Source organism: Uranotaenia lowii, chromosome 2, assembly GCF_029784155.1.
Source record: "Uranotaenia lowii strain MFRU-FL chromosome 2, ASM2978415v1, whole genome shotgun sequence".
Lineage (NCBI taxonomy): Eukaryota > Metazoa > Arthropoda > Insecta > Diptera > Culicidae > Uranotaenia > Uranotaenia lowii.
The window spans coordinates 409,535,353-409,558,674 of NC_073692.1; the positions used below are offsets into that span (position 1 = coordinate 409,535,353).

The 23,322-nt window shown below is 34.3% G+C and overlaps 2 protein-coding genes across 3 annotated transcripts in view; both read left to right on the plus strand.

The window, feature by feature from the left end:
* The first annotated feature begins 2,515 nt into the window (after positions 1–2,515).
* Positions 2,516–4,011, plus strand: LOC129747248 (elongator complex protein 4). 2 transcript variants are annotated; one of them, XM_055741357.1, is made up of 4 exons: positions 2,516–2,642; positions 2,702–2,878; positions 2,962–3,077; positions 3,137–4,011. In XM_055741357.1, the coding sequence occupies exons 2-4, from the start codon at positions 2,728–2,730 to the stop codon at positions 3,974–3,976; spliced, it is 1,107 nt and encodes a 368-aa protein (XP_055597332.1). In that variant the 5' UTR covers positions 2,516–2,642; positions 2,702–2,727; the 3' UTR covers positions 3,977–4,011. The 2 variants fall into 2 exon arrangements, with proteins under 2 accessions (XP_055597332.1, XP_055597330.1); XM_055741355.1 differs by having other exon boundaries at positions 2,583–2,642; positions 2,715–2,878.
* Positions 4,012–17,386: 13,375 nt separating this feature from the next.
* The window catches only part of LOC129748610 (CD151 antigen), a 40,506-nt gene continuing 34,570 nt past the window's right edge, over positions 17,387–23,322 (plus strand). The window contains exon 1 of the mRNA XM_055743271.1: positions 17,387–17,963. Within this exon, the coding sequence (XP_055599246.1) occupies positions 17,901–17,963 (63 nt within the window). The 5' untranslated portion in view covers positions 17,387–17,900. The remainder of the gene's footprint in view (positions 17,964–23,322) is intronic.

Genomic DNA, 23,322 nt, shown 5'->3' on the forward strand with positions numbered 1-23,322 from the left:
GTCATTTTTGTCATTTTTGTCATTTTTGTCATTTTTGTCATTTTTGTCATTTTTGTCATTTTTGTCATTTTTGTCATTTTTGTCATTTTTGTCATTTTTGTCATTTTTGTCATTTTTGTCATTTTTGTCATTTTTGTCATTTTTGTCATTTTTGTCATTTTTGTCATTTTTGTCATTTTTGTCATTTTTGTCATTTTGTCATTTTTGTCATTTTTGTCATTTTTGTCATTTTTGTCATTTTTGTCATTTTTGTCATTTTTGTCATTTTTGTCATTTTTGTCATTTTTGTCATTTTTGTCATTTTTGTCATTTTTGTCATTTTTGTCATTTTTGTCATTTTTGTCATTTTTGTCATTTTTGTCATTTTTGTCATTTTTGTCATTTTTGTCATTTTTGTCATTTTTGTCATTTTTGTCATTTTTGTCATTTTTGTCATTTTTGTCATTTTTGTCATTTTTGTCATTTTTGTCATTTTTGTCATTTTTGTCATTTTTGTCATTTTTGTCATTTTTGTCATTTTTGTCATTTTTGTCATTTTTGTCATTTTTGTCATTTTTGTCATTTTTGTCATTTTTGTCATTTTTGTCATTTTTGTCATTTTTGTCATTTTTGTAATTTTTGTAATTTTTGTAATTTTTGTAATTTTTGTAATTTTTGTAATTTTTGTAATTTTTGTAATTTATGTCATTTTTGTCATTTTTGTCATTTTTGTCATTTTTGTCATTTTTGTCATTTTTGTCATTTTTGTCATTTTTGTCATTTTTGTCATTTTTGTCATTTTTGTCATTTTTGTCATTTTTGTCATTTTTGTCATTTTTGTCATTTTTGTCATTTTTGTCATTTTTGTCATTTTTGTCATTTTTGTCATTTTTGTCATTTTTGTCATTTTTGTCATTTTTGTCATTTTTGTCATTTTTGTCATTTTTGTCATTTTTTTTGTCATTTTTGTCATTTTTGTCATTTTTGTCATTTTTGTCATTTTTGTCATTTTTGTCATTTTTGTCATTTTTGTCATTTTTAACATTTTTAACATTTTTGTCTTTTTTGTCATTTTTGTCATTTTTGTCATTTTTGTCATTTTTGTCATTTTTGTCATTTTTGTCATTTTTGTCATTTTTGTCATTTTTGTCATTTTTGTCATTTTTGTCATTTTTGTCATTTTTGTCATTTTTGTCATTTTTGTCATTTTTGTCATTTTTGTCATTTTTGTCATTTTTGTCATTTTTGTCATTTTTGTCATTTTTGTCATTTTTGTCATTTTTGTCATTTTTGTCATTTTTGTCATTTTTGTCATTTTTGTCATTTTTGTCATTTTTGTCATTTTTGTCATTTTTGTCATTTTTGTCATTTTTGTCATTTTTGTCATTTTTGTCATTTTTGTCATTTTTGTCATTTTTGTCATTTTTGTCATTTTTGTCATTTTTGTCATTTTTGTCATTTTTGTCATTTTTGTCATTTTTGTCATTTTTGTCATTTTTGTCATTTTTGTCATTTTTGTCATTTTTGTCATTTTTGTCATTTTTGTCATTTTTGTCATTTTTGTCATTTTTGTCATTTTTGTGATTTTTGTGATTTTTGTCATCTTTGTCATTTTTGTCATTTTTGTCATTTTTGTCATTTTTGTCATTTTTGTCATTTTTGTCATTTTTGTCATTTTTGTCATTTTTGTCATTTTTGTCATTTTTGTCATTTTTGTCATTTTTGTCATTTTTGTCATTTTTGTCATTTTTGTCATTTTTGTCATTTTTGTCATTTTTGTCATTTTTGTCATTTTTGTCATTTTTGTCATTTTTGTCATTTTTGTCATTTTTGTCATTTTTGTCATTTTTGTCATTTTTGTCATTTTTGTCATTTTTGTCATTTTTGTCATTTTTGTCATTTTTGTCATTTTTGTCATTTTTTTTTGTCATTTTTGTCATTTTTGTCATTTTCGTCATTTTTGTCATTTTTGTCATTTTTGTCATTTTTGTCATTTTTGTCATTTTTGTCATTTTTGTCATTTTTGTCATTTTTGTCATTTTTGTCATTTTTGTCATTTTTGTCATTTTTGTCATTTTTGTCATTTTTGTCATTTTTGTCATTTTTGTCATTTTTGTCATTTTTGTCATTTTTGTCATTTTTGTCATTTTTGTCATTTTTGTCATTTTTGTCATTTTTGTCATTTTTGTCATTTTTGTCATTTTTGTCATTTTTGTCATTTTTTTCATTTTTGTCATTTTTGTCATTTTTGTCAATTCTGTCATTTTTGTCATTTTTGTAATTTTTGTCATTTTTGTCATTTTTTTCATTTTCGTTCTATTCTAACATGTTTATCATTTTTGTCATTTTTGTTATTTTTGTCATTTTTGTCATTTTTGTCATTTTTGTTATTTTTGTCATTTTTCCAAACAAAATATCCCTAGCGGCAGTTTTCAACATTTCAGCATTCTTTGCTTTTTTTTTTATTCCAATAGGCGTCACTGGCAGTTTTTAAGGTGTCTTCGCTAGGAGGTCAACACAACGAAGACTCGAACCTCTTGCGTTTGTGTTCCTCAATTCTGAACGTCATATCAGAAAGTTCAACACGCAAACGCATGGGCCGGTTCTTTGTTTTGGTTTGTAAATTCGTGGTCCTCAGGCAGCAGCACGTCGTGCATGGCTCTGTAAGTTTAATTTACTTATTTTACGATGAACCGGATTTAAATGTTATTTACTATTTAAGATTTATGAAATAGTCGCAGCACAACGATGTCCAACTTTTTTAAACGGCAACCGGCCGTCAGCATCAAGGGTTCACGCGCTTCGCTTCACAGTGGCCAGCCCATCGTTTCCTCCGGAAATCCCTCGCTGGATCATGTTTTTGGGGGAGGTTTCCCGATAGGATCGGTGATTGCCATCGGTAAGTTCAATATAATTTTTCTTTTTTCATGTCAAATTCAAATCCTAAAAATGTTGATATAAGTAATTTGCAACATTTTACAGAGGAAGATAAATTTGCGAACTATTCGAGGGTGCTGACAAAATATTTTCTCGCTGAGGGAATAGTCAATGACCATGCCATATTTCTCGCGAGCCTTGAGGAGGATCCCATGGAAATGGTAATTTTCATATCACTCAAAATCAACTTAAGATTCACCTTTCTTATGATTTTTTTAAGATGAAGAAGCTCCCGACGCCTGTTGATCCATCGGAGCAGGAAAAACCAACGAAAGATAAACAAACACCGGAAGAAATGCGAATAGCTTTCAGGTACAACAACCTATCGATGGTGGATCTGGAACAGAAGCCAAGCACCCAACTGGGTCATTTTTTCGATCTTTCGAAACAAATCTCTGAATCAGAACTCAAAAAGGCAGACATGGCCATTTGGGATGGACGTCAGACTACAATAAGCGATGGTAGGAATTTCTCAAACGACAAATTTCAATCGCTTCTAGATAGTATTTTAGAAAAGGCAAAACCCTTTCACGTAGACAACAAAGCGGAAGGCAAGGAACGTAATCTTCTAAGAATTTGTCTCAACTCCATCGGATCACCCCTTTGGTATGACACAAATTTCGCCCAAGATCTGCTTCGGTTTCTTACGCTGCTCAAAGCGATAGTTCGACAGCATCTATGTACTTGTCTGATAACCCTACCGACACACCTATTCCAACATCTGGACCAGCCCGGTCTTCAAGAAAGATTAATCAACCTTACAGATTATTGCATTGGGTTGGAATCATTCGCTGGTTCGGAAAAGGAGACCAACCCGATGTTTAAAGAATACCACGGCCTTTTGAATGTGGTCAAAATATCCGCTATGAATTCCCTGGCGGCATTTGTTCCGGAAACCCTAGATTTGGCGTTCAAGCTTCGTCGGAGGAAGTTTGTCATCGAGAAGCTTCATTTGCCACCGGAACTGGGCGAAGACGATGGACAGGGCGGGAAAAGCGAGCGGCTGATCCAAACGATGAGTTGTTCCGGGGGAGGCGTCAAGAGCAAGCTGGAGTTTTGAGCGATGGTAAGCAAATAAATTTTTGTTAAAAAATGGTTTCTATTTTTAAAATCGATTGTGAAAACGGCCATGTTGAAAATGTTTCAATTCCATTTTCGAATCTGAGAGCCAAAAAGATATAAGTTAAAAAATCTAAGGATTGAAAAAAAATCTGAATCTTCAATTGAATATCATCAGTCCTCAATGATTGATTTCACTCATAAGTGATTAATTATGGCACTTTTAGACGCCATTTTACAAAAATTAGAGGTGATACACTAAATCTGTACGAAGAATCGAATTCAGGACACCATATTGCTGTATCTTTATGTTATCAAACCATAAACTTCGAAAACTAATTGATTGTTAAAATTTAAAAAAAACAAGAGTTTTTTTAATGAGTTTTTTTTATTCTGCACATGTAGTTATGCAGACTTACCTCTAGCAAAATCTTGCTACTTTCTCTAGTTTTTTCCCCAATAATTAATATAATTATTAAACTTTTTTTTAGGGTTTTTAAGATTTCTTTTGGATTGTAACGGGCGTAGTAGAAAATCATTCTAACTGAATCCAAAAAAAAATCAGATCATATTCATAACACACACAAAAAATCTTAATAATTATAGGAAATGCATGTTCATCGAAGCATAGTTCTCCCGTCCCCCTAGAAAAAGCTTAAAAAGTACAAGCTTCTCCGAGGTCGTCGCTTTCCAAATCGTCACCTACAGATTCGTATTCATGTCTGGGAGGCTTTTATTATTTTTTTAATTTTTTTTATAACCAACTTCACGCCGAGTAAAAGTTCTGTTTTGTGTTCAGGGAACGATGACGATCATATGATGATAATTGAATGATAGAATAGGTATACACTTTTCACAGATGATGATCATGATACTAATGATGAACTCCCTCCATGACAATGATCGCTTGGTGTTCGGTATAGAACTTTGGATCTTTTGTTTTGTTTTGCTATTCATCTCCGCGTTAGGTTGCAATTAAATGACTAGGGGCAAACTTTCCGAAACGAATAGCGACCGTTCGCCTCCATCCAGACAAACACTTAGTATGAGTCAGACTCCTCTGGAGCGAACATAATTTTTAATTTCCCTTTCAAATGTGATAAGTTACTTTGGAAGATCTTTCTCCTAAGAAGTGTAATAAAAAGTTCTTGTTGATGAACAACACTTCAACGAATTGCGGTTAAAAAAGCTTCAAAGACCCAAAAAAAAAAAATGAACGGAGGAATGTGAGGATGACTAATTTATGCACCCACGATGAGCATTTTATTTATTGGCCACACTTTCAGAGCATAAAAAGCATACAGAACAACATTCATACCTACATACGATCACCATATCCGTATAAAGGTTTAACCTACGGGCAGTAATTACGTAATGGTCAGATGGGCACACATAATCCGGTCCCGCAAAGGGTGTGTAGCAAAATAGAAGTCGAAGTAGGTACACTTTATGTGGGGTTAATGAGTAAAAGTTCTTTCCTTGATGGCGTAAATTCATGCTTTGATCCGTGAAGTTCTCGAAAAGGCAAAAGCCAAACTTCTACCTTCCCAAGAAGCCAAACTTCTGAGATTAGCAATTTATATGGGCAACCATTTTTTACACTCTTCAATTGAATAACGGTTCTTCGTTATATTTATTGTAGTTTCAAAATAAGAAATGTCAATACCGTAAACTTTGATCACTTTTTTCATTCATTTTTGAATATTTTTGAAGGGGTTGCTTTTTCGTAATACCTAAAAGCTTTAAAATACTTACTGAGGTAAGGAGTGTTAAACATGATGATTGATTGCAGTTAATTCAAACGACATTGGTGGTTATAATTAAATGTTTGTTACAAAACCAGATTTCGAGTTTCGGGGTAACTTTGATCACTCTGGTTTTTACGTATCTCAACATCTTCAAATTAATTGTTTTGATGCCATTTAGCACATAAGGCTCAAAATTTCGATAACAGTCATTTTTTGTTTAGACTCAATTGAATTTTTCAACGTTTTCTTTCAAAAACAAATATACTCAAAAAATGGACAACATTGCTGCATACATTTAGGGGCAAAAATTATAAACATTTCTCCATATTTTTTGGCTTCAGAATCAAATGAAATTTTACCTTCATGCAATTCCCTAAGTCCTCACGCTGTTCCCATGTTCTTTTTTTCTTCAAACTTAACCATTTGATTCTATAAGGTACACCGGGGTAAGTGTGGACGATGGCTATTAAAACAATACTGTGGACTATTTTTTTTCAAACTATTAATGCAGTATGTTCAATTTACTTGTAATCTACCCAATAATTGTGAAAAAGATACGATTCCGACAATAACGGATGTTTACATTGACTTTTTGCGAATTTTCTATTTTCAACTACGATGTCGAGGTGATGTTCATCTTTTTCAACTGCAAATTTCTCGTAAACTAGCTGGTTCTCGACGAAAAACTCTACATTGAAACAATCCTGTGGGCCGCTTTACAAACTTTAACATTGAAAAAAAAAAATATATAAAAAAAAAATCCTTACATTCGAAACAACCAGTTAGGAAAAGAAACGGCGATTAAAACTTTAGAAAATTGAGTTTATTCACAAAAATCTAAAATTTTCTATCGGCTTTATACTGGCTTGATATTTACATATTTTTTTTTAATTTTCTGTCCTTCATTCAATACAGCTTAGCTATATTTAGCATTCGGATCATGAAAAGTTGGGCAAAGTGCTTGTTTGTTCTGGGATAAGTATATATTTTCGATAGAATCGGATCTCGTGTTTTGCAACTTAAATTACACACAATAATTATTGAAAGACGCCTTACTAATAGCACCATGAACTTTTTTCAAAATTTTAGACGGTTCGAGCAATAAAGTATCGTATTCAACCAAGAAAACACAAATTTGTTGAAAATTTCCTGAAAAATCATAGGGAAAATCTACCGTCCACACTTACCCCATAAAGCGGGGTAAGTGAAGACACCAGCAGTCCATAACAATTTACGTGATAACTTTTCTCGCTTTGCTTCTTTCAAGCTCATCTTTTCAGCGTTTGTAAAAAAACATGTTCAGCATCACATTGAACGTAGTTTTATCAAAATTGATCCACTGCTGATTTTTTTTATGATTTTTTAAAGTTGAACTATACGAAAAACCGTCCACACTTACCCCGGTGTATCTTACGGGCTTTTTCGAGGAAAATGTCCGTTTTTTTTAATTATCCAAAAATAATCATCAAACGAGCGTAAAAATAACATATAAACTAAACCTAAACCAAGAAAAAAGTTGAACTTTAACATTAAAGAACCCATTTGCTCCTAACTGCTTAAATTTGATCAGCAGAGATGTTTGTTGGTGAGCCTTCACAAAAAAAAAAGACAGATATTTAAAGATTTTAAAATTACATTTTAAGTAATTTAAAAAATCTCCTAATGAAAACTAAATTTAGCTTATTTGTAACTCAATTCTTAGGCTTCCAAACGTAGTAAACAGTTTTCAAATATTTTTACTTTACACTTAGTTAATGATGATTATCTGCAAAAATTTCATGTTGTTAAAAGCAGCACGACTACCGGAACGGGCGAAAAAACGTGGGCTACAAATTAGCCATCACTGCCTCTCTAAACATCCGGAGGCACATCCGGAGCACGAGGGTGGCTCAGCGGATGGATAGATATCCGAGCAAACCGGAAAGGCTTGCTAAAGCGATCGGCCAACAAGAAAAAGGGCCACAGACGCCCGGAAAATTGCCAGCCAAGAAAGAAGGAAACAACCATCAAAGGGGTCGTGAGCGACCCTCTTTTTTCATCTACGACCAGCCTTTTTTTCCTGTTACACGGAACCTTTTATGCAACTTCCTCTGGTGCAATCTCTTTGTGCAAGCCTGTTTGCGCAATCCTTTTCTTTGCGTGACATTCTTTTCATCATCCTGTTGTTCCAACATCGGGGACAACTTTTGTTGCACTTTGAGGCACTCTGCTGGGAAGTACGTTTTGGACACGTCTCGCGACCGAAGGCTCGTTCGAAGTCCGGATTGTTTCGACGGCCTAGAAAGGCATAAGGCTTGTCGATTCGAAGCACACTGGGTGTGCTAAGTTTCTGCGGTGCGATCGAAAAACGACGAGGGAGGCAGAAATCCACGGAAAGACAACCCTCCGTAGAGCCAGGAGTGGCTAGGTGCTGCACATCTCTTCGTGTGGGCCGACAAGGTGTGGTTTCGGTAAGACGAGGCCGTAGGCACCCAAGCATCATCGGTCAGCGGATGACATTTTGCGGGGACACGAGCGGAAATCCATGGTGTGGTCCGCATCTCCGTACGACGAGTGAGAGTGCATGTCTAGAGGCGCACCTGGCGGTGTCCAAGAATCGTCGAGTGACAAGCAGCATTGCACGGGTGCCAGCAAGCGGTATCACACGTGCATCAAAGGTGAACGAGAGTGAATCGGACAGGTAATGCGAATCGTACAGCGTGTGTGACAAGAACAGGTGTGAACCTACGGATTGCTGAGGGCGTTGACTGTGGCGAGTCCCAGGCGTGTGCCGAATAGAACCAGGGAGCCGCTTCAAAGCAGCCGAGGCGAAACCCGCAAGGCAGCGAAGATGCACGTAAGTCGATTTGTTTATGATGTGAGGTGGGAAAGAACATGGGTGTAAAATTCAAGCAACCTTAAATAAGTGTTGCCATCATATGTTTGCAAAATATTTTATTTATTCGTGGCATCGACCATAGCCTACGTAATAAACCAATATCTCTCTCTTCTTTCTCAGCCGAAGTTTCCAAATTAATAGTTTTGAAAACCTCGCAACGTAACTCAAATATGTTTCTCAGACAATATTCACCTCCAACACTTAAGTTTTCCGTTATTCAAAGTATAAGAAAAAAAAATCCGAAAAAACATGCTTCGCAGAAAACTGAGGCACTTGGGATCAGAGGGGTGCAAGTGATTTTTTATCAAAACTGAGTTAAACTGTTTTTTGGAAATTTAAAATATAGATTAACAATTTGTAGAGGACACAAGTCAAAAAAAATTTTTCGATATTTTTAAGCTGTTTAAAAAATAACGTGTTCAAAAAAATCCTGTTTCGTTTGGTGTCAGTTTTTTTTTTTATAATCTGACAATTTGCGCCGAGGGTCTTTAGAACTTCTCCAAAATTGACAACTTAAAAACAATTGTATTTTTTCAGATTTTTAACATTTTTATTTATCGAGTAAGCCTCGGTTAGATTTTTTTTTGTAAATCAATATAACCATGGGCTTGTGATATGGCTCAGTTGGCAAGTCTGTTGTCTCCTGAGCGGATGTCCGCGAGTTCGAGCCCAAGAGTAAACATCGAACACAGTTGTACCGGATAGTTTCTCAATAACGATCCGCCAACTGTAACGTTGATAAAGTCGCGAATGCCATAAAGATGGTAAAACGACTATAATCGAAACAAAAAAAAAAAAAAAAAAAAAAAAAAAAAAAAAAAAAAAAAAAAAAATATAACCATATTTCAAAGTTTTATAACTCTGTTATTTTTCAACGGAAATTATAAAAGAGCACATCAAACTGCATTGAAATTTTATCAGCTTTTCAAATAAAATACTTGAAAAAATTTAATTAATGATCTTCAACATGAAAAATTGTAATTTATTGCGAAATGAGATTTATTGCTGAATCAAAGCAATCGAAAGATTCCTTTTAATTCAACCACGGTAAATGAAAAGTTCATATACCGGTATTTCGATAGCAACTTACTACCTTCTTCAGTGAACGTTTTCGATTGATTCCCTGAAGGCGTCTTTCAATAATTATTGTGTGTAATTTAAGTTGCAAAACACAAGATCCGATTCTATCGAAAATATAAGTTATCACCATATCAATCTAAACCAGCCTAAATCATACGACAGCAGAAATCCAGCGACGCATCGGGATCTAGAGGCACATTTTATGCTGACGCTATCGGCGCGTGGGAAAACCGCAACATTAGAAGTAAGAAAAATATGTATTTGATTGATATAAATAGAAATATAAATTGATTGATCAAGTCAGTCTTCAGTTGACCGTCAGATTGATAGCTGCCTTTTTAAAAAGTATATCACAGCCGAAGACCCATAAGCAAAAACTGAGGGTTTATTCTTCATCATTCGACAGAACGCATCACTCCAGCTATCCATTTGACCGTTTCGCCGCCATGCAAAAGATCAACCCCTCAAGCTTCACCGATCGCCTCAGGTGACCCACAACTAAAAAACAGATTCACTTATCAATTCCGAGTCTTGGAATCTGAGCAGTGCAATAAATCGTGTTCCTTCCCCAATCCCTTCCTCCTCATCCAAAACGCTTCCCCATACTTTACAAAAATATGAAAAACATATTTGAGTTACATTACGAGGTTTCAAAAACTTAAAAATTATGTAAAAACCGGTTGAGAATCAAGAGAGATCTCGCGTGAGCTTTCATTACTTCGTATGAAACATCTTAAGAATTCACAGAAAATTGCTGCAAAAGTTAACAAAACAACTCAAAAATTTGTATTTTTCACATATAGAATATGTTGTCTAGCCTACAAATATTCTAAATGGAAAGAAATTGCGACTAGTTTCTGTCAGTTTCTGTATTTTTTCGGAATAAAACTTTTTGTTTACATTTTGTTTCGTACGACGTAATGAAAGCACACGCGAGATATATTGATCCAAATGATATTTTAAAATTAAGAGTCTAACTACAAATACAAATCTATACTGAACTAAGAACACTAAGAATTCTTCTTCGGAATACATCCCTCGAAACGTCAAAATCAAAATGCTCTGAGAAGCGGTTGAAAGTCTTAATGACGCCAATTATTGCAGTGTTGGCCCCGTAATTGTTCAGTCTAAGAGGAACGAAAAGCTGAAGATCTCGATTCCTCAAACGTCGAGGTCGGACGCTAAGTGGAAGAACTTCCAAAAGAGCGGGAGAGACGATTCTTGATGAAGGCAGGGGCTTTTGTAGCTGGGATGTCGAAAAGCTCTTGCTAGTTTAAGTGTCGAAAGACATACCTGTAGTATCGTCGTCACATTATCTTTCTACTTCATACTTTTCGTTGGTATTAATTGGTTCTACTTGAAAAAGTATTATATGAAAGAGTGCGAAGGTTTTAGAAGAATCTAGGCAGTCGAGGAGTTTCCTGAGTAGTCTTTGGTCGATATTACAATACCTTGAAAAACGTCGTCGGATGGCTTTGATGCGCTCAGAACCGTTTTGATAATATGAGCACCAAACAGCAGAAGCATAAATATTTATTCAAGAATCGATCAAACCAAGCTACTCTAAAGATTCTTCAGGCAGTAGACGTCCTTAAAGTCCTTCGTCATAAGGATAAGAAGACACAGGCTTCTGGAGGCTTTGTCAACGATATAGTTGGTATGAGTCTTAAAATTCAGCCGCACGTCAAGAACCACACCAAGATCTTTCACGTGTTCAGCTCGAGAGATTGCATCGTTTCCAAGGAAATAAACGGCTAAGAACGGGCGTCGTTTGCGGGAAAATGCGCATTGGCATCACGCCAGGAGGCAAAAATGTTAAACTGATTCTGCAAGAAGCCTTCGAGGCCATTGTTAGAGTAGAACAGTTTCAAGTCGTCGGCATACGCTTATTTTGGTCCATCGAGAAGTTGCAGCACGTCACTGAAATAGATCAAGAATACCATTGGCCCTAGATGACTTCCCTGAGGCACGCCTGATGAAGCTGAGAGTTGCCTGGAAAACAGTTACCCGTACGAAATGTCAATTTACGTCCAGTTAAATAACTGCGGAACCAGCCAAGAAAAGATCGACAAGATCTTAAACATTCGAGCTTTCCGATGGCAATATCATGGTTCACCTTGTCGAATGTGGCAGACAGATTAGTATAGATGGCATTAGTTTGAGATTTCTTTGCAAAACTTTCATGCACAAACGAGGTGAAGGTCAGTAAGTTAGTTGTAGTTGAGCGTTGGGGCATAAATCCATGCTGGTCGTAAGAGAAGTTATGCTTGCTATGAACAGGAAAAGGGGATCTAAAACCACCAATTCGTAAAGTTTGGCTATTGCACCAAAAGCTGAAATTCCGCGATTATTATTGACATCTTTCCTATTTACATAAATAACACACGACGTAATACAGGACACCTTTCCTATTTCCCTTTTTATGAACCGGGAACATGTAAGCTTCCTTCCACAGTTTGGGGAAGGTGGCCTGGTCGAGCGAATCTTGGAAGATAAGCCTGACAGGAGTCAGCAAAAGGTAGCTTCCCATCCGGGCCCGTAAAGAAGAAGTTTTTGAGCTCAGCTACTACCCAGCCAACAATTTGGTAGGTATATCAAAAGATATACGTACGTCTAAGTCGACACTAATCATCGTATATGCCGTTAGAAAAAAGCATATACCTACCAAAAGTGGAGGCGATATACGTACATAGGGGAACATGCCCTATTATGCGCCACCTAAGCGAATCACTGATTGTCTATGTATTCCACGTACAAATTGTGTTAAAAATGGGTGCAATCGTTGAAGAAAATGGTTTTCTACAAATGCCTATGATTTTTTATTACTCAAATTGCTATAGTTGCTTCAAAAACTTGATTTTTAAAAACCTTATTCAAAGCCACAGAACAAAACTGTGTTGCAAATACGCGCCGCCGTATATTCAATACGCGCCTAGCAGCCGAACACACCCGAAAGCAGCCGAAGACCGAAAACACACCAATACTTACAAACACTTCGAATGAAAATAAAATGAAAATGGACTAATCAAAATTTAAAAAAAAATAAAAGTAGATTTTTTGAGCTGAATTAACGCTCAAAATAAGGTTTTAGACTTTTTGTTCATTTTCAATGAAAATTGGCCTTTTTGAAAAATTAATGCTATTTTAAGCCTACTACGATTGGCGCGTTATAACGAGCGCTTGGGCCGTGATAAAACATACCCATAAAAAGCATACCATAGTGAGTTCGGTATAATTTTTTAGCATTAAATCGTAGTTTACATTCTCCTCTATCGATGTGTCAGAAAGTATTGTCTTATTCGTTTTTCTCTGCTTGGTGACACCTTATTGAAAGTGTTATAAAATTTAGATCGAAATGAAGAAAAACCTAAATTGTGAAATTATCACGACACAGGAGCATTTTAAGGAAAAATTCGTACTTGCCATGACCAATCACAGCATTTAGAACAAATTGGTAATATTTTGCAGGCTTAAAATGCTTCAGATTCTTCAAAACAAGGGTGGCGCGTATTAGCCACATGGGGCGTTATATGAACTTTTCCCCTACCTGTTTTCGCTATTTTCTGGTTTACGACTTCGACATCATCATATATGATGTTATTTACGATGTCAGAAATGCTTTGGTACTTTATGTCTCATTGGCAGCACTTTGTACGTTACATTGAAGGATTCGATTGAAGCACATTTACGATGATGGGATGATTGAAAGTTCCAAACACACTTTATGCGATGTGTGTTTTACCCTTTTACGACTTGATGTGATTTGATGATAAATTGGCACTTTAAGACACCCTTAATGTGAAGTGTGTTGAACTCTTTTACGACTTGAAACGATCTGACGATGAATTGGCGGTCTAAGTCACTCTTTTTGCGAGGAGTTTTGTACTCAAGTACGACTTGAAGCAATCTGACGATGAATTGGCGATTTAAGTCATACTTTATGCGAGGTGTGTTGCAGTCTTATACGATGTGCATAATTTTGAACCGCGGTTGACAACTTAAGTCACACTCTAAAGGAGGTGTTTTGTACTCTTGTACGATATGAAGCAAATGGACATTTGATCGACTGTTTTAGCGATACTTTATGCGAGGTGTGATGTAGTTTTTTGCGATTTGTTCCATAACACGATTTTGAGAACCATTTTAAGTAGCATGTTATGCATATCATTGTGATTGAAATACGAATCTTAAAAGAAATACAAATGTCTGATGATTTAAATTGATTTAATTTCAATCACACTTTTTATATTTCGATACATTATACAAAATCGTAGCTGATATTACAATAATGCATATATTTTTCAGTGACATCACTCTAAATTTAATTGTAAAATATCAATCCGGACCATGTTCCGTTCGCTGCTTTACCGACGGTTCCGTCGATCTTTGTCGCTTCCCTCTTTGAATGTCGAAACACTACACAACCGGAAGCGGTCGCACCATATTCGCTATCATAGCTCTGTTCAATAGGAATTATTAGGTGATTTAGGTAATTAAAGATACAACAATGAAAAAATATTGTATATTTTTAATGTTAAAATAACTAAAACTGTCCTTACCATTGAAGAGATGTGCGTGTGGCTGCTTTTGGATCTGTTATCTTCAGGGCATTTAAGACTTGAGTTGATGGCTGTTTTCCAGAACTCCCTCGTATCTTTCTGGTCATGGCCTGCAGCTGATCCTTTCCAGGCAGGTTGCTTCTCAATTTGATTATACCTTGATCAATTTGATAATACCTTGAGTGAATTCTGGTCAGCTGAGCCCAGGAAAGCAGAAGGTAAACCTTATTGTGAAATAAAATTGTCATTGAGATTTCTAGCCCAGCTTTATTTTTCCTAAACTTACCTTTAATGGTATCCAATTTTCTTTTTTGTGAATGCCAGCACACAATTTCACAGGCATAATTGCTGTAACAAAAATACATCATCTCACACTTGCCATTTCATGTCCGTTTAAAACGTTGAAGTTTGATTTATGATTTGTTAGTACACTCTAAGTATCCGTTTATACAAACCTGATTCGATCGGATTAAATGTATTTATATCGCGGGTAAAGTGACCGGCTATACGATTAAAATTATACTCGTTAATTTATGTGGCTATATCAGAAAGACGTGGTTTTGATTTGCCTCTTAATGTGATAATTATTATAATATACAAAGTGGAATGATAGACGATGCTTACGAGGTATTATATACGAATTTATCTGAAGTCATTTACGATTTCGATACGAAAGTAAATTATGTACTTATAAAATGCATCTTAAGAAATCTTATGCGATTATTATAAGATTTCATCTGACATCGGTCGAACTAAATACGACTTCATCTAACATATCGTAATCAAGTCGTATTTGATTTGGTTTTAACATCTTCTACGATGATAGTCGAATTTAAAGTGTACACAATTACGATTCCGATTATAGTTGCGTCCATATACGAGTTTAGCGATTATTTCTTTTACGATTTCATGTTGGCTTTAAGCGGGCCACAAGACTACACAACATTTGTACAAATGCGATGAAATTCGATGAAACTTTGTCGCTGTGAGCACGATTTGCATAGTGTATGGCACTGCTTGAATGAGCGCCCAAACGGTTGGAGTAAAATCGGTCGGGATCGAAATATTTTGTACAAAACATTCTCCCAGCCGGGGTGGAGATGGTTTTTTTGTTGCTGTTGCTGTTTTCGCCAGCAATCATTTGTGTTCGCGTGAAATATGTTTGTATAGTGTGTGGGCGAGCATAGATCAAACAATCGACGCGGAATCATCGAATTTGTACAGGCCAATTTGTGTAGTCTATGGCCCGCTTTAGAGATGGTTTTATCCTCGACTGTAATACCGATTTAAAGAAAATCCCACTGCTGGTGAAACACTCCTGATAGCACAATCCAGTTGTTCGTCGGTTATTGAAGATGTATCAAAGATGCTCCAGAATTTATTGGCAAAGAGGTCGCAGATGCCATCTTGGAACATGCAGGACGGTGTTCCAAGTTCATTCCGCTGATTTTTGACGTGATTCCAGAAGGATTTTGGGCTAGTCTTGATGTTTCACTGAATCCGGCTAAGATGATTTTGATAGCAACGTTGACTGGCTTTTATATAGGCAGAGTTGAGTTTGCGATATTCTTCCTTGGTATGCGGAGATTTGTGCTTGTTGTAATTTCTAAGCGCACGCCTTTTTGTCGCTCTCAGATGTCGTAAAGCTGCTGTAGCCCATGGAGTCCGAGGATTACCATTGGCGCTGCGTTTCGATCGTTTCGACGTTAGTGTTCGTCAGGCTTAAACAAAAATTTACATTATTCTTCTATGACATTTTTTTCCATCCCGTCAGATGACTCATCTTCAAATAAAATTATGACGAACTTAACAACTGTTTAACATCCTCAAAGTTTAATATAAATCTCCCTAATTGTACTAACTATAGGAACCTACGCTAAATATGAGCACCGCAATACGAAAGGGTAAACGTCAGTTGATAATATCAGCTTCGATATGATCTCGCTGGATGGCCGGCGGCTTGTTTGCTTACTTGTCATACCTCCACCGACCCACTATGGGGTTTGAGGGGCAAAAAGTCAAAAACTGAACTTTATCCGATCGCTTTTTTATTTTTACTAGTTAATAACTTAATATTTAACTAAGATATTCCCAGTTTTTCAACTCATTATCTTGAATACTGAACGCACCACAGACATCAGACTTTGAAAATTTGAAAAATTTATATGATGAAGAAAAAAATTTAAACCACATATATTTCTATGGAGAACATTTTTTTCTTAAATTCAAAGTACACCAAATGAAAGCTTATATTAAAAGCTATCATTTGAACCATTCAAAATTTTTACACTCTAAATTGATCTATGATAAAAATGAGTAAATAATTATTTTTTTCAAAAATCATAAACTTTGAAGGCTTGCCAAAGAAAATCCTCAAATTTCCCCATACTCTTTTCACTATCAAGATCTATTTTCAAGTCCTAAAAATACAATGAAAGAGATTCCAGGCACCTTAAAGCACCGTTTTTTGAGTTATAGTCAAATAAAGCTGAAAATATCATGCAAATGGGTAATTTTTACCCATTAATGAGTAAAAATTCAACAAAGTTTATGTTGGTTTGTCAAAAAAATGTTTCTCATGATTGATCAATCATTTCACACATTTTTCTCTTGAGTTTCATGAAATGTCTTGATGTTATTTATCATTTAATGATCAATTAGTCCAAAACCTGGTTTTCAAAAGATATAAAAAGTTGGGTCAAAAATAACACCAAGCATCGTATTTTAAAAGCTATTTATGCAAAATTTTCTTTGGAATTTATTTTAAGTTAGTTAAAATAGTAATTTTCATAAAAAATTTTCAAAAATAACAAAAAAGTCCAAAACACCTAATCATACTTTTTGCCGCCTCATTGTATGGAGCTGCCCCATAGTGCGACCGGTGTGTGCAGCTCTGAAAAATTAAAAACTTCACAACGTTCGTTCAAGCGACGAACCCTTTTTTGGTATTTAGCCATAGCTAGTTTGAATTTCCACCAGCTTTTCCAGCGCTTGGTTTTTGTCTGTAGTCTGATCGTTGCTGATGATCATCATCATCGTGATCATTTTTCGCTTCCACACAATAATGACGGTGGGCGGTCATTTTCAAATTCACTTGCTTTGCTCTTGGTAGAACCGAAAGCATTTTCCATTCAGTTGGCAGTCGGCGTTGGTTCGGTAATGAACGCAGTTGGCCAGTGCCGGGACGGATTTGGAAACAGTTTTGGAGTTGTGAGTCGGGGGAAATTCGGTGGAAATGCTTACTTCGATTTGCGTGAAAAAAGTTTGATCAAACAAATGTGTTTAATGTACAAGAAAACAAATGTCAGTGATAATGTGATGTTAATTAAATCTCAAAGAAGCTTTAAGTCATTCAAATGATTAAGGGAGTATTTAACCAGAAAAATGAGGTGTCTAAAGTAACAAGTGAAACTAGCCTTTGAAAATCCTCTCCTCACGCTTCTCTTCCTTGTGGCTTCTGGCTGAGCCACGTGCTGCAGTAAAATTTATACAAAACACACACCCCCGCTCCTTTTATCAGTTGCCGATATCGATTGTTGTGGCAGCAGCAACAGATAAGAAAAAGAAAAACAACTATTAACAACATCAAACAACACGAAGGCATCCATCGAGCATTGATCGATTAATCGAATCAACGTGGATTAATTATCGAGCGGAACAATGAAGCTGGGTAAAGTCTTCAACCACAGATTCGTGCTGGGCAGCTGCAATCTGATCTTTATGGTAATTTAAACGACTTTTTTTAAATAAGTAGATAGTTACTCTTAGAAAATGATCACAATTTTTCGGTTTAATAGTTTAGAATAAACAATCATTCGTTTAAAACAAAATTGTAAAAAAATAACAAATATGTATCTTTTATTTCATTTTGATGAGGGGTTTGGCAAGAACCGGGTTCTCACATCACACTTTAATTGGTTGACGCTTTTTTCAACCTTTTATCTGATTGCTATTTCATGATTATCGAAAAGTCACTCTGTATATGGTCGTCGGTCGTCCATTCATCGTTGGCAAACGAATGAACTGATGACTAGAGACAGGTGATGTAGAGTTCCGGTCAGGCAATCCCAATTTTCCGCTTTATTTTCAGCAATGTAAAATTAAATTTTTGTCGTAGATCGGAAGTCAGCGTGTTTAAAACTAATTCAATTTATTCAAAAGGAGAAGGTTCGTAGAAACATTCAAATGAAAATTTGACTTAATTTTATAGAGACTTTTTTTAAACTTGTATATTTTTAAATAAACTCAAAAGTTTGCAAATAATGGTGACTAAAATTGAGTTTTTTTTATGATCCTGTATTGAGATGAAGAATGCTATCAGATAAACCGATCCTATTTAATCGAGTAAAATCTACATCTAAGTAGGTATGGGAAATAAGGGCATAATGGCCACCTTAAGAAAAACGCTTTTTTAACCATAGAAAATAGCTATAATACAGTGAGCGAAATAAGAATAGCACCACTATGTGTTTTGCTTGTTAAAATATTAATGATTGAAAATTACGAAAATTTTCTTCCACAGATTGTTCTGAATTGCTTAACGAATAAATCAAGCATAAGTTTACTTTTTTTCTACGTAGCAATTGGCGTTGAGGACCAAAAATGTGAAAAAGAGGTGCGAAATAAGAATAGAACCACTTGAGTTTTTCTAACAAAAACAAGATTATTTTCAAAAATTTACTGTGTAAAAGTGAATAATAATGCTTCTACGAGTTATTTGAATAGATAACTGCATTTTAGGAGTTTTCCAGAATTCCAAAGGATTTCAAAGGTTTTAAAATGGGGGTTTTAAGAGATGCTCCTCTAGCGTTAAGGAATTAAATATTTGAGCTGTAATTCATTATCAAATTACTAACTTTCATCATTAAAATGATGTGAAATGATGAAACAAACATTCAGGATAAATTTTTAATCAGAAAAAGTAGGTTGGAAATCAAAAACTTTGATTTTGTTCAGTAAACCACACTTTTTTCCAGTTTCAAGTCGTAGATGGCAGCATTATCTTGCAGTTAACACCAAATTTTGTCTCAATATTGATTTTCCAGGTTTATTTAGGCCCATATTCATCATTTTGAGGTATTTTCCCCTTACAGTTTTGTGGAAGTTCACGCTGCAGAAAGTTTTTCCGGATTTGCTAAAGAATCACCAGCACAAAAATGTACAAACGCCAAAATTCCTGCTCATCTTAACATCCAATTCAATTGCAAATCATACCAATAATACTGCTAGCCATCTGGTCCATCAAGCTGCATCCCAAAGTGTAACTTTATTCTGATAATCGGTCCAAAAAATTCACTTTTAGTGACCTTGATGCAATTCTATTTTTTTGGGTTTAGTGATCTTAGAATATCCAAAGTGTTCACACGGTACATGTATTTATTTCTTGACCAAAATCGTCCAGCACTCCCTAATTAATCCCAGATATTCGAAAATGGGCATGAATTTGGTTAAATGGCAAGATAGTGCTGCCATCTATGACTTAAAACTAGAGAAATAGTGTTTGATTATTGAAAAAACATTAGTATTTTTGAATTCCAACCTGCTTTTTGGATTCAAACTCAGCCTCAAATCTATGTTTCATCAGTTTGCATCATACTTATGAATGTTAATGAAGAAATCAAGCAGTTTGATAAAGTTTTATAGCTCAAAAATCTTATTCCTTAACGCTAGAGGAGCATCTCTTAAAACCCCCATTTTAAAACCTTTGAAAACCTTTGGAATTCTAGAAAACTCCTTAAGTGCAGTTATCTATTCAAATAACTCGTAGAAGTATTATTATTCACTTTTACACAGTAAATTTTTAAAACTAATCTAGTTTTTGTTGGAAAAACTCAAGTGGTTCTATTCTTATTTCGCACCCTTTTTCCACATTTTTGGTCCTCAACGCCAATTGCTACGTCCAAAAAAAGTAAACTTATGCTTGATTTATCCGTTAAGCAATTCAGAACAATCTGTGGGAGAAAATTTTCGTAATTTTCAATCATTCATATTTTAACAAGCAAAACACATAGTGGTGCTATTCTTATTTCGCTCACTGTATGTGAGGTACATCATTGTTTCGTGTTCAGACACTAAAAAATATACTTCCTAACTGGCTGAAACTTGAAAAAGTAGATTTAAACGTTTAACAATGCTTTTTATTTTTTTTTTGAAAATCAGTCACTGTAAGGGCATAATGAGAACCCCGCTGGTGCAGTATAAGTACCATTAATCGGGGCAAGGTGAGCGTTTTTGGCCGTACAATCAGGAGCGATCTCAACTCACTGAAGTCAACTGAATTATAGAGCTTCAGCTTGGCTAGTTTCATCTGACGAATTGTAAGGACTAGGAGAGATAATCAGTGGACTCGCGTTCGATTCCTGGTCGAGGCGTTTTTTTTCATTTACCTTTCTTGGTCGATGCATTTTGCACTAAACGGTGCACGGTGCAGAAAAAATACAGTAACGCTAATTTTTGCATGGACAGAAAATACAGCTTTTTCCGGTTCATTTTCACCAAGAATTAAAATATTTTGTCGGTTTCCCATACAAAATATTTTTTTTTTAATTTTATATTTGAATTCTTCAAAAAATTTATATATTTCTAGTGTTTTATAATTTCAGAGGTGCTAATGCTTTAACTTTCAATACTTTTAAATTGAACTGGTAACTCAACAATGTCATAAAAAACTTTGAAAAATTTTCAAAAATTTTTCAACAAGTTACAAAGCAGTTTAAACATAAAAATGCTTTAAAGGTATCTCTTAATCCTAAAATTTAAAAATTGGCTGGCAAATCCTTTCAGCAGTCTGAACGTGTCAAATTATCTGAAATTATTAGAATTATCTAGAATAATATGAATCCATCTATGAACCCATTTGAATCCATTTTCTTTAGATTTGCTGATTGTGGTAACACTGGGAGGAATTTTATTACAAAAATGATCAATGATTCAGAAAATTAATAAATTAATTTTAATTTAATTAATTCAAAAACAGTAAAAATAGTAACATAAAGGCGAACCAGCTTGTGGCTGAAAATCTTTCAAATAAAGAAAAAAAATAGTAACACTAGGAACCGCTATCCTTTTTATGATAACAACGCTTATAGTGATGCGTTCTAGAGTAGAAACGTTTGCCTTAATTTAAGTTTTGATAAAAATAATACGATAATGAATATTGAAAAGTAAACGATACGTTAAAAACAATTTTCGATGCGAAACCAGTTTTTATAATACTCTTGAGTTAAATGTCTCAAAATTCCATTTGCACTTCAGAGACAATGCAAATCGCTACAGCAGTTCAATCTAGCTGAAATTTTGCTTGTTACTGTCTTTTGATACAATTATCTTATAATGATTATAATGGAGTTGCCTTTAACCTTTTTATTTTAATTATTTTCTAGCCCAATTTTTGTAACCCTGCTGCACTCTCTGATTCATGGCCGTAGGAACGGGGGGGGTTTTGGGGGTTAAACCCCCCCCATGAGTGTCCAAAAAAGCAAGCGAGGTATTCTACTCTACACTCAAAATTTTAAATTCATACTCAAATTATGATAGTAGAGCAAAGATATTCAAGAGTAACTATCTGGACTAAAAACTAATACAAAAACCTCAAAAACCCATTTCAAGTACAAAATTCTGCTACAGTTTTTCAAAATTTTCTCACTTGTGCACAGAATAAGATTGTCAGATTTTTTTACAGCATGTATCCGGGCCGAACAAATGTTTTGAACCCGTGTATTCGATTTAAAAATTGTTGACCAAATCCAGGCAAAACCGGGCAATTTTGGTCAAAACCCAGAAATTACCCATAAAAAATCTAGAATGATTATTCTTTCAAACTTGATGCAAAAATTTTGAACACATAAAAAAAATTACAATACTATTTGTTTTTTTCTAAGTTTCATTTGAGAATGAGAATGAGGACAATCCCGGGCAAAATCCGGGCATTTCCAATGAAATGTGGGCAATCGGGTCGGATCGGACTTTTCCCAAATTCAATAATAAATATCCGGGCCAATCTTGGCAACCTCATCATAGAAATTCAGGTTTGAATATTAAATTTTAAATTTAACCCATTTTGGAGGTTCTGGTTCCATATTCCTATAACCAGAATTGTATTTCTACATATTTTCGTATTTCTTATGGTGTATCAAGCTTGGGATTCTTGATTTTCAGTTCGAATAATCATAAGAAAGTAGGAAACCCGTGTTCGATTTCGGTTTTGCATTCATATGAAATTTGAATCATGTTTTTCGAAGATCAAATGCATTTTCAATATTTTGATAATAGTTTTCCGAATGTGGAAAAAGAAGAGATTTGTTCTATATTCAAATTCGAAGTTCTTAAATTTTTTTCTAACACAAAATTTCAACATTAAAAGCTTCTTAGAGGCGATTCAAAATTGAAAACCAGATTCAGATTCATCATTAGAAATTCTCATTTTCAATCAGATTCATAAAACAGATTAAAAATAAATGATTCAAATAATGAATTAAGATTAAAGTAGGACTAGAGAATTTCAATAATAGATCCATGAATGGGGGCTCTAAGATTTGGCTCATGAAATTCTAATCTGGAATTAAGATTCTTAAATCGTATTTTTTGTACATTTCGAAAACCGTATAGAAATTCAGAAACAGATTCAAAGTTTAATTTTTGGATTCAGGTTTGAATTCAGATTTAAAATTCAGAAAAAGATTCAGCTTGTGAATGAGTTTTTCAATCAACATAAAATTGTTGAGAAATTCAAGAGAACATTAACTTAAAAAATTGTCAATTTAATTTCCAGATTTCAAAGTTTTTAATCAGAATTAGTATGTACACACAATTCAGTTGAAAATCACAAATATAAAATGAAATTTGAATTAGTTTTCTAGGTTTTGATTAATGCAAAATATTCCAAATTATATTAAAAAAAAAAATCAAACATTTATTCTTTATGAAAAATATTTCCTGTTTCAGAAACAAGAACTGGAGATAACTTAAAAATCTGCACAATTTTTTTTATTTTCATAGTGTATTGTTTAACATTATTAATATAGTAGCTTTTTTAAAGCCAAATTCCAAACTAAAATCATAAACTTAATTCAAATTTGCATCA

Coding starts and splice junctions, on each gene's coding strand:
- LOC129747248 (XM_055741355.1), top strand. Junction 2,879..2,961: donor AGGATCGGTGATTGCCATCG/GTAAGTTCAATA, acceptor AACATTTTACAG/AGGAAGATAAATTTGCGAAC. Junction 3,078..3,136: donor AGGAGGATCCCATGGAAATG/GTAATTTTCATA, acceptor GATTTTTTTAAG/ATGAAGAAGCTCCCGACGCC.